The sequence below is a fragment of the Brachyistius frenatus genome, unplaced genomic scaffold (genome assembly GCF_029030835.1).
Source record: "Brachyistius frenatus isolate BFR_SWC_R1_liver_20210118 unplaced genomic scaffold, ASM2903083v1 Contig_190, whole genome shotgun sequence".
Classification (NCBI taxonomy): domain Eukaryota; kingdom Metazoa; phylum Chordata; class Actinopteri; family Embiotocidae; genus Brachyistius; species Brachyistius frenatus.
In genome coordinates, this window is record NW_027210789.1 from 102,193 (window position 1) to 113,634 (window position 11,442).

An 11,442-nucleotide genomic window follows, 5' to 3' on the forward strand; every position below is an offset into this window, starting at 1 on the left:
CGAGGATTAGCTCAGGGCAAAGAAAGCCTCTCGGCCTCAGGCAGTGCCAGGGACAAGTTGATGTGTACGAAACTATGTTTATCTGAGGGAAAATGTACATTCAGTCTCCAAGGTTTGTTGAATGTCCAGCAGGTCTTTTGATTTTGTGTAAAAAGCATACAGAAGACAGTTGAATGGCAACATCAGTGTAAGCCAGACTTGGATTGTGTATTTTGGCTTCTCTGTTGTTTTCTATGTTGTGTCTTGAAAACCACTTTGAGATCAATGAAACTCATTTTCGGTGCCGATAAGAGAAAGAAATATAGTCATATTCTTCTTAAGTTTCACAGTGAATAATTAAACTCTACAGCTGAGCAGTAATGTGCTATTTTTTTTTTTTTTTTTGCAAAGGCTGAGATTTTGAGAGAAGCTCCAGTGAAAACAGACAGTAATGTAGATGCTAATCCTTAGTTTAATCTGTCTGACAAAAGGAACAAATTGTGCATTTTGTCACATTTAAATTGGTGATTAGTTTCCATTTATGGGCCTGAATAAACCTTCAGTGGATTGCTTTGCAGGCATACATGTTCTGATAAATCATGTATGTGACTGGAATAAAGGAATATGAGTGAGCCTGACAGTCCTCCAAGGTCAGAACAAGACTTGGAGGACATGCAATTCCTTTCAGTCCAGCCAGGCACAAAAAAAAACAACCAAATGATTTGGGAGAAAGAAACATTGCCAAACTTTGGTATCAAGAGAGAAAGATAGTTTTAGTCAGATCTGTCTTCAGCAGTAATAACAGATTAAGTCTTTGCTCGAAAGCTGATCACTGCAAAAATTAACAGTGCAGGAGCTCTATTTATATTGTACCAAGACAAGTGCACGGAGAAGAGAGCTCAGAGAAGGACTAAGCTAAGTGAACCCCGGTGAGAGTGGGTTCACGTTGTACTCAACTGTACATCACCCTGACCATCAATCCCCAACTCACCTACCCATTGGTTAGAGCCATCAATTCCTGGGACAGGCCCTTCATCATCCATCATGGGCTGGGTGAAGAGAATGTGGGTGTGCGCCTGCTTGTGCGTGTGCTTAGGTGTGCGTGAAAGCACATGGGAGTGTACACATCAGTAAATCACATGTGATAACTACACTTCCGTAAATTAAGGCTTCGGCACGGGCCTGAGCAATTGCTGACGGCTCATCAGTTCCAATCATTTAGCAGAGAGCGTGTAGTGTGCGTGCAGGTAAACTCCAGAGCTTGCAACTTGTGTTGGTGCATGAAACATGTTGCAACATACGCAAGATCAGCCTGTAAGTGTATGGGCCATTAGAACGTCAATAGATTTACTTCATACCAATACAGAAGGACAACAACATTTAGGTACGTTGACAAATGGCGTCATGACCATGAGATGGTGAATGATCGCCTGTTCTGATATAGTGTTTGACAGGGAGAAACACATCATATCCATGTACAACAAAATACACTACAATAAGAACCGCTACTACACATATTTACAGACATAGAACGAGGAGCGAGGATAAAGACTGATCCGACATTGACTGACAAAGAGAATGAGGCAGAAACAAAATGAAAGAAGGCAGAGAGAAAAGAGACACAGGAGCAACAGACGACTGGCTATGTTTTAGCTCGCAGAGGAAACAGTGACGAAATTAAGCTTAAAAAGTCCTAGAAAGCCACACAGAAGGAGGGATGAAAGAAAAAAACAAGAGAATCAGCAAGGGAGAGGGTCGTCGGCTGTCAGACAGGTGTTGAAAGCCCCCAGGCCCTCCCTCCCTCTCTGTCTGTCCCTCCCCACCTCCCCCCCTCCCTGGCCGAGGGGGAGTCGACATGGGCGCGAGATGGGGTGGAGACGAGAAGAAACACAGCACACACGGATGGAGGCTGAGCTACTGACCTAGCCTGCAGCCCTTATGGGACACCTGTGGAGGTTTCGAGGGTGCATCTTACGAAGGGGGGAGGATAGAAGGAAAAACAACAGTCTTTTAAACAGGCAGAATTCATAAATTCTCCAGCGCATCAGCTGTTTATAAGCAAATATATGGCAAGGCATCAGTGGAAATATAAGGAGAATCAATTAGAGGACATACAGCATCCGCCTGCTTTCTGTCTGGTTATGTGTCAGCTGAAATAAGTTACCTACCTGCCCAACAGTGTCTGGAGGCCTGACTGCTTTGTTGTCTGTCTGTCTGTCTGCTTATGGTTCTATTTAAGCAATGTGTGGTAGTTTTGGCACTCAGATTGTTTGTTTGATCAGTCTGCAAGACAACAAGGGTTTAATTTATTCTCTCTGTCTGTCTGAGTGACTCCGTTGTCCTCCCTTTCTGCCTTAAAAATTGATGTCCGCCTACCTCCTTCCTCATCAGTCTGTCTGCTGGACTCTGAGTGGACTTGACTCTTGTGCATCACACGACAGAACTATCTGGATGGGGCGAGGGGGGTGACTTGCACCGCTGGCTTGTTATCAGTGCACCAGGATAGAAACAGCAGAATAAAAAAAATAAAGGGGGGGGGGGTATAATACCATGAAGTGTAGTAGGAACAGAGCCTATGTACAGTATATCAATACAGCCAGAGTAGCTCTTAATCACTACAGCTATACCTCCCTTCACTGCAGTAAAGCTCCCTCTCTGCAATAAACATTTACCATTAAAACATTTAATCTGAAAAGAGCCTTGGTGCACTGCGGTGCAACTTATCTCCCCTCTGTACCCCAATCTGCATTAATATTAAATTGGGCAATTTAAAGCAGCCTTTTTGAGTGCATTTAAGTTGCATGTGTATTTATGTTTGGAGGGAGGGGTGAAGGCAGGGTGGGAGGAGAGGGTGAAAAATTAAGTGTGCAAAATCAAAGGCTTAAATATGGGCTTTATGGTTGCTGGAACAAAAGCTGCTCAAGCTTTGACTGGGGAATAGTGGCATCAGTTTTGTTTCAGGGTAATTGATTATTCTGATCAGAAATCTGTCACAGCAAATAAAGGGGTAACGTCACATCGTTCCCTCTACATTGAGGCTGCTCCTGATCGGTATGTAGGGTCGTGTGTGTCGTGCAGTGGATCGACAGACAACAAGAAGACCTAATGGAACAGGTGGATTTTTCGCACCGCGGAGAAAATCTACCTTCTCCTACTGTTCAGATTGAAGCCCTTGACTGCAGTGTAATGCCTCTGCTGCTCCAAAGAGGGGCGGGGTGCGGTGGGGGGTTGGGGAAAACCACTTCCACACACACACATAACACACATCGGTTTAAAAAAAAAAAAATCTACAGCACTGACCTGGTCGCCGCCGAACGGGTCTTTTCTTGCCGCTGCAGAAACGGACTTTGCTGAAGACCCCCAAGAAATGTCTCTCGCAAAGAGAGCGGGGGTCTTTGCTGGGGCTCGGACGACGTTTCGAAGTAGAGACTCGGTCGCTGTTGGACTCCCTCGCCTGGCGTTTCTGCCGGATCAGGGAGCTGGCAATCGCGGCCATCTCCCCGAACCGAGTCTAAAGAACCGAGAGTCTAGTTCGGCAGAGGTCGGATCTTGATGCAGCTTCTTGGTGCAAAAAATAAATTTAAAAATTAAAAAAAAAAAAAAAAAAGAACAGAGTTAATTCTGTGCTTCGGGTCCACGAGTGTTTCAACCAAATGTCATCCTGATCAGAAAATCCTTCGAGTCCCGGGCATCATTACGCTTCAGGCAGCATCCTCTTGAGGGGACAGTGTAGCATGTAATTCAGCTGCTGCGAGTTTTGATCGCACTCAGGGCTTCGAATCAACAGCGACCGATCTTATATTAAACATAAAATCAAGGGACTCGGCCACAGGGGCCGAAATATCAGCCGTGAAAACATGCAACAGTGTTTATAAGTTGATGCAGCAGCAGCTGCGTGTCATTGGAGAGCTTCAGGTATTCCAGGTGAACAGCGCCGCGTCTGACGAGCACGAGTTCGTATTCCTCATCTGCACACCAGCCTCTCTTCTGGATTCCTCACGCCTTTTAAAAAAAAAAATCGCATCAACCTTAAAAACCAAGCGCAAAGCGCTCGTGCGTGGCTGGAGAGAGGATCCTAACTTTTTTTTTTTTTTTTTTGCGTTATTATTTACTCCGTGCACGTTGATGAGCGAGACCGTCCGCCCGTTAGTCCAGGAATGCGGTGCAGGAGCCCAGATATGTGAGCCCAGTCTCCTCTGGTTCCGTCGATGGCACCTCTAAATGCGGTCGGAAAAAATGGAATCGGCGGCAGAGGCTACTCTGCAAGGATGCTGCAGAGATGCAATTTAAACCTGCAGGGAGCGATTCTTCTATGGAAAGCAACAATTAGTTGAGGCGCACAAACGCCAAAGTGCTTTTTGTTGTAGCGCATCAAATAATAAAGTGGCCTAAGCATTATTTCCAGCGCGTCCCGAATGAATGCTGTCGGTGTGTTACATCGCAGACAGCGAGTGAATGGTCGCGGTCCACAGCTTTCTCTCTCTCTCTCTCTCTCGCTCGCTCTCATTCTCTCTCTCTCTCTCTGTGTCTCTCTCCGTGTGTCTCTCTCCCTCTCTGTCTCTCTCTCATTCTCTCTCTCTGTCTCTCTCTCTTCTCTTTCTGTGTCTCTGTCTCTCTCTCTCTCTCTCACTCTCTCTCACACACACACACCCTCTCCCTCTCCAACTCTTTTAACGCAATCATACGTGATTGAGGTTCGTATTAGGAATGATCAGGAGTGGTACAGGGAAAGATAGACAGTCTCTGTGATGAAAGGTTGTGAACAGCCTATACAATATGTAAAGCACAAAAATAGGGAAGGGGGTAAATGCAGGGAATAGGTATTTTGGAGGGGGAAATGCGTGCGTGCGCACGTAAGTCTTGGTCCTTTGGGATAACATGCGCATCCAAAATCAGGTCATCTCACAATCGTCTCTTAATTACACCTCAAATCCGAAGTTGCAAAACCACTATTCAAATATTCCACTTCAAGAAGGCTGCATTAAACTTTTAAGAAAGCACTGTGCATAAAATGATAAATCCTAATCAGCTTTGGCTCTTACCCTCACAGCTTCTACTAAAGGGACATTATATTTTGTAAAAACCCCATGGCCACAGGTGCCATGAAGAGCATATATAGTCTGGCTAAAAGGATTACAACAGGTTTTTAGCACGAAGGCGCTATGAGCACAAAACGGCAAACCGAAGAGTCGGACAGTGACACGACGCATGGACTGATGTGATTTAAGGCTAATGGAGATGAAATAGACACCATACAACGAAACATTACAAATAACACCATCAACAAGACTGTAACATTAAACCTTAGAAACCACCTTTAAAACACCTCTTGGTTCATCTGCACACAACATGAGAGCACAGTGTATTCTGCATGTGTTTCTATCATATACAGACGGGTGATAAATTAAAGGAAAAACCTGAATGCTCGAAGCCTACAGTAAGGAGATGGTGGCTCGTATAGGGGGGCATTGTGCTGGCATGATGAGGCTCCATTTGAGGAGAGGGTCACTGCAAATCAATTCAAAAGTTATTCTGAGTGATGCACCTTTATCTTATAATGAAACATTTCTGTCTTGATGGGAGTGGTCTCGTCCAGCCGTAGAGCACGAGGGCTCACTGAATGGTTTCATAAGTCATTTATTATGGCCTTCACAGTCAACTCAACCCAAATGGGAGATTTTGGATCAACATGTTGGGCATGTGGCTCGCCACCAACATCATCAAAACACCAAATAAGGGAATATCTTTAGCTATAATTATGATGTTAAATCGCTCCAGTAGAGTTCCAGAGACTTCTTGAATCAATGCCAAGCCCCATTAAAGCTGTTAAATGCGGTATGTTGGTTTTACCTTCAATTTGTCACCTGTCCAATACAAAAATGGATTGTTTTCACAGCAGCTGTCTTCAACACTTCAGCATTTTATTAATCATCATTCTACTTAAGGGGACTATCACTTCTGGTTAAGGATAAACCATCAGAGTACATGTAAATCAATGTAAAATGCACCCTAGAAAATAACCTGCAACACGGGTTTGTATGCACCAACATGTGTCTGAGGTCACATTAGCATGCCTCAGGCTTCATGTCTATCACACACACACACACACACACACGCACGCACGCACACACACACACACACACACACACACACAGACACACACTGTGGGAAGAAGAACACATGAGTCTTTAGCAGCACAGCAAACCTATCTCGTCCCCCATGATGAAACAGCATGAAACATTTAGAGGCTTTTTCTAGGACTTGGTTTGACACTCGCTCTCCAAACCGAATTTGTAGGGATGGCAAGAGAGGGGCAGAGAGACAAAGTAAAAGAGAGTGAGAGAGAGAGATATTTTCTTTTGACTGCTGCTGTCTGTGCCCCTTATGTAAGATTTGGATATGATAGATGGAGGAGTTGAATGTGAAGCGCTGATACACTGGTTAGTCCTTTGTGTCTTTCTTACGTGTGTGTGTGTGTGTGTGTGTGTGTGTGTGTGTGTGTGTGTGTGTGTGTGTGTGTGTGTGTGTGTGTGTGTGTGTGTGTGTGTGTGTGTGTGTGTGTGTGTGTGTGTGTGTGTGTGTGTGTGTGTGTGAAAGAGGAGGACAGAAAGAGGAAGAGAGATGGAGGGCAGATAAAACTATTTTTTCCCAGAGTAAGATGGACTGGGAAAAAAAAAAGTTGGAGTCTGTCAGATTCTAAATCAAAACCTTTCATCTAGCTTTGTATTCCTATTGATTTGCCAGTGAGTGCACTGCAGCATAAAGAAATATCAATAATAATATCAATAGAACATTCATCACTCCAAACGACATGCAGGAGAGTGATATACTGTACACTTCTCAGGAAAAAAAACAGCTCGTGGTTTGGTGTATCAAGAGAGTTTTCTCCGAAAAGGGAGGAGGCCTTGTGGCGTTCAGACGTGGACATATATCTTTGTCAGGAAAAGATAAAGTATTCCCTAATGAGCATCTGCTAGGCTTCCTCCTTCTACCCAAGACAATTGATGTTCACTTCATTACAGAAGAGATATGTGCACAAGCAATAAAACACTGCTGCTATGAAATGCACTGCAGATAGCATCAAGCAATTATTTCGATTGTCAGTTGAAATGATTTTGACTCTGGAGGTTGGCTGGCTCACTCACAGAAACAGTTTAATTTCAACGTTTTCTAAAAGGTTTTCACGTTAAATCTAAAAATGTTATACTATAGCATAACCACTAAATTATCTGAGATAAACCGAAGCATCCCTGTGACCCTGCTATCCGGTGCAACCACTACAGCAGTAACTTGTTCAGAGCAACTTCTTTATCTCTGCCGCCCCTTTGTGGAGAATGAATGAACCACAGCTGCTCAGAGAGAAACTCGGGGATGTTTCCAATCTCTGAAGTTTGTCACTTCTGTGTGTTCTTAAAATACCTCACAGATTTGTTGACTCACAATAGCTGGAACTAGTTCTCATTGTGTAATGTCTGCTAAACTCTCTTGCCAAGTCTGCAGGAGGCAAAGGAGCAGGAATGTGAGAGAATATGAGCAATTTTGTGGCTCACGATGCTCATCACACTTCTACTACCAGCACAAATCATCATGCAAACAAGACAGGTGGGCCTATATGCTAGTAATACATAAAGACCAAGCTGTATGAATGAACAAAACAAAGTAAAATTTAGGCAACAAAATGTGAGGCGAAGACTAGATCCATGCATTCCAAACAAATGTTATTGGGCCTACTTATGAACACGAAAGCCACAAACCAAGCAACTCCTTTTGTGTATCAAAGCTAATTTTACAAAACAACGCACCCTGATGTGTTAAAAAGAAGCCATATAAGAACTACAAGTTGTCCCAAAAGTTCTTAAAATGAAGCTTGATATTATATCACTTGTCAGTCACAGACAAAAAGACGGAGAAAACGAGAACTATAAAGCCTCACGGTGTCATTAAAAGAAACATGTATAACTACTCATGACAAGGTTGTATCTTTTATGCTGCCCACCATTCAGACATCTTAACTATGATATTAGGACCCTCTGTGGCTACTGGTTTCATTACACTGGTGCCTTAAAACCCCAAAAATATATACATTCAGAAAGATATAAGCAAGTAACTGATATCATATTTTCAGCCCTCATAACCTGGGCTGTTTGAATATGTATGCTACTGCAATGTCACATAATAATATAAGCTGTTAAAAGGTGAAAACAGAATTTGTAACAACTGCGTTTTTTTTTTTTTTTTTCAAAGTTGTAGCTCAAGGCAGCACATTTCCATGACTGGGGAGCCCCTAGAGGGTTAACTGTAATCCAAGAAGAGCCAGGTGCAAATCTGACACTACAAAGGGAAGCAGGTGCAAACATTTAAGCCTATTCTCAAAGACATCTTTCACCTGGAAACACGTTGGAGGTCATTTTGGCACAGAGCCTGAAACTAAAGAGCAAAACACTTTTTGCTCCTCCTGCTTTCCATGATCTTGTGCCGGCCAAAGTATACTGGAGCAGAGAATGATAGCGAATGCGGGTATTGGCCAATTCTTCTTTAAAGTTAAGAGTCATCCTTCATTGTTTTACCAGTGATTTACTCTGTCTGTTTGAAAGGTGCTCAGTTATGGAGAATATTATGGAGTTTTCTTAAAGTATCAGAGAGTGAGCAACTGCTGCCTGGCAGGGCAATGTCTGCTTGAAATCCAAAAAGTATGAGGTCATCATAATTTAGCTCTAATTTGAAACATTAATGCCAAACTCCTCTGTAGGTGTTCCAAATAAACAACCATAAAAATAAATAAATACATTTAAAAAAAAAAACATTTAAATCAAAGATTAGAATTGTAAAAGCGCTGGCATGTTTGTAAAAAAAACAAACTTTGAACAGACGCTTTAGCTGACAGCTTTAATGCCATGTCAAGCTTTAACCAAACTCCTGCATTCACAATTTGCATCCATTTCTGTCAACACCTGCGAGCTGACTCATAAAGTTTTGATTGAGGTCATAGGGTTCATATAACAGTGAACAGAGATGCAGGATAAGGCCTGACAGTACTTTATATCCGAGTCCTACAGATCCCAGTGTGCATGCTGCTTTTGGTCCAACTACCTCAGAGGAATCAACTGTGCTTGATGGAGTTCCTAATTGTCTGTCCTGAATTTGAGAGCCGCCCCAGCTGAGATTCTTATGCATTGCAAGTGATGGGAGGAGGCAGGAGAAGGTGTTGCATGTGTCTCCTGGCAAAACAGCTTTCTGTTTTGCTCTGGAAATACTGAAGAATTTCTAAATGTCTTTGGAGATAGAAGAGTTATGTTATGAGTGAACAACAGCAGCAATGCAGGGAATTACCTGAGACATGAGTAGAGGACATGGCAGGGATCTTAGGATTGTTGCCACACACTGGTGTGTGGTGGCTGTGTATGGGCCTGTGTGTGTGCATGTCGTTCAGATTTTATGTCAGTATGTTTTGTTGTGAAACCATTACAAAGTAAGTCCTGTTAAAAGGGAATGTTTTATTTCCCTGGAGAGGAGAAATGCTGTCTTTATGGAGATATACACTCACACTGCCTGTATTATGATGTGCATTTAAGCCAAAGTGAAGTTTGGGGACTTTCGAGGGTCTTTTACTTGGAGGTCTTAGGAGAAAAGAGAAACCATTTTTTCAAATGATATCCAAATGATCCACTAAAGCAGTTAGATAGTTTTAAAGTGAGTTTTACTGCGTCCTGCCAAGAGGGATTACTTGGACAGGATGTAATCAATCAATCGAGTTTGATGTAAAGCTATTAAAAGACGCCCTGGCGTGAAAAGTTTGTGCCCCTGCCCTGACGTGCTTCTGCTATGGCGCTATCCGTGGTGCTGAAACACGCCGCTTGTTTCGGGCCCTAAAGGAGCGCTACCTCTCCAGGCCCCTGAAGTTTAATGACTTGATCCCTGCATTGTCCATTTTTTGGCCCGCTCCAGATGCAGCACTGGAACACACTCGTCTGCAAATCTGGCTCGGTCTGGTAAAGTATCCGGAGCCCTGTCCTCTCCTCTCCTCTCCGGAGTAGTGCGGCTTGACGCTGACTGCAAGCAGCTATCGGCGGCGGGCGAAGACTGCACACAAAACTCGGGACAGATGAGCGGAGCACAAGGAGAGGCTCTCCACTGCAGACTCGGAAGATGATACTCACACACTCGGGGTTTTTTTTTTTTTTTTTTTTTTTTTTTTTAAATCACTCACCCGCTCCTCTTCCTCCCCTCTCTCTATATATCCCCCCCTTTCCTTTTTCATCACTCAAGAGAGAAAGCATGCAAGGCAAAGGCAGCTATAGAGCTATGGTGCTATGTTTGTCTCTCACCGTTGGTGATAGTGGTCGACTTCGATCGTTGTCCACAGAAACACTGCAGCATATGCGCTCCTTTCTGAAGGAATGGCCTCAGAATCCTCATTGATTTGGGTTGATGGGAGCCTTCCTCAATCCAAACAATCGGACAACGCTATCACAACACAGCAGGGTCAGGCAGCATAGCGTTGCCAGCCAGCCTCTCTCTACAGGCTCACAGCAGCCCTCAAAACGCCGGAAGGGCACAGTCTGCAGGACAAATTACGCTAAAACGAGGCATCTTGAGTGATTCCCCCTCTCTTTCTCTCTTTCTCTAGCCCTATCTTTCTCCGTCTATCCTCTTCTCGTCCACCGACGGTCATTCGCGCTCACGGCACACTCCTCTTCCGCCACAGGAGGCAACGCAAGGACGTTACAATGTGCTCTTAATTGTACACCCCCACCCCACCCCCCACCCACTCCCACCCTCACCCTCCACCCCACCCCCTCCCTTGCCTCCGCGTCTTTACCAGCAGCGGACGTAATAGCAGGAAAGGAGAGGGTAAGGGAGAGAGAGTGGAGAGATTGTGGGAGAGGGAGGGAGAGAGCATGCACGCCAAAGTTAAACTGCAGGGGTAAGTGGCAGGCCGGCCACGAGTGAGGTAATGCGGAGCTGACAGTTAATGCAACAAGGGCTGCAAGGTCCGACGCCAGCTGCACAGATGTTGGGAGCCAAGGACCAATAGTTTGTCTTTTCTCTTCCGTTTTTGCCCCGCAAATCCATTGGGAACAAGCGGACAACGCAGAGCCTACGTCAGCTGCAGCCCACCGCTTTGAAGTCAACGTTGTTTTCTCAATGCGTGTGATAGTAGCAGAAAGTTTATGACTCAGTCATTGCGTTATGAAAGACCAGGTGTCAACAGTGGCCACCTCAGTGTCCTTCCTGCTCGGCAGCTGTCCGTTCATTATGTCAGCGAATTATGATGCACCAGTATAAGAAGCCCTAGTTGGTCCAGGTAGCTGATTTAACTGCTTCATATATGGTCGAGTTGCAAGAACACAATATCATTTAAAAAAAAACAATATCAACTGTTTTTGTACGTAAAATCTTTAAAAGTAACTACAGCTGTGTAATAAATGTAGTGGAGTACATTATCCACCGGGATTGTAGAGA

At 44.2% G+C, this 11,442-nt stretch overlaps 1 protein-coding gene across 3 annotated transcripts in view; it reads right to left on the minus strand.

Annotated features, from left to right (window-relative positions):
- The window catches only part of fgf12a (fibroblast growth factor 12a), a 29,208-nt gene extending 18,504 nt beyond the window's left edge, over positions 1–10,704 (minus strand). The window contains exons 1-2 of one of the 3 annotated variants that reach the window (XM_069718340.1): positions 3,280–6,094; positions 1,902–1,949 (exon numbers count right to left, since the gene is read on the minus strand). In XM_069718340.1, the coding sequence (XP_069574441.1) occupies positions 1,902–1,949; positions 3,280–3,475 (244 nt within the window). In that variant the 5' untranslated portion in view covers positions 3,476–6,094. Of the gene's footprint in view, positions 1–1,901; positions 1,950–3,279; positions 6,095–10,304 lie in introns of those variants that run through there. The other 2 variants (XM_069718342.1, XM_069718341.1) reach the window with 2 other exon arrangements.
- Between the last annotated feature and the right edge of the window lie 738 nt (positions 10,705–11,442).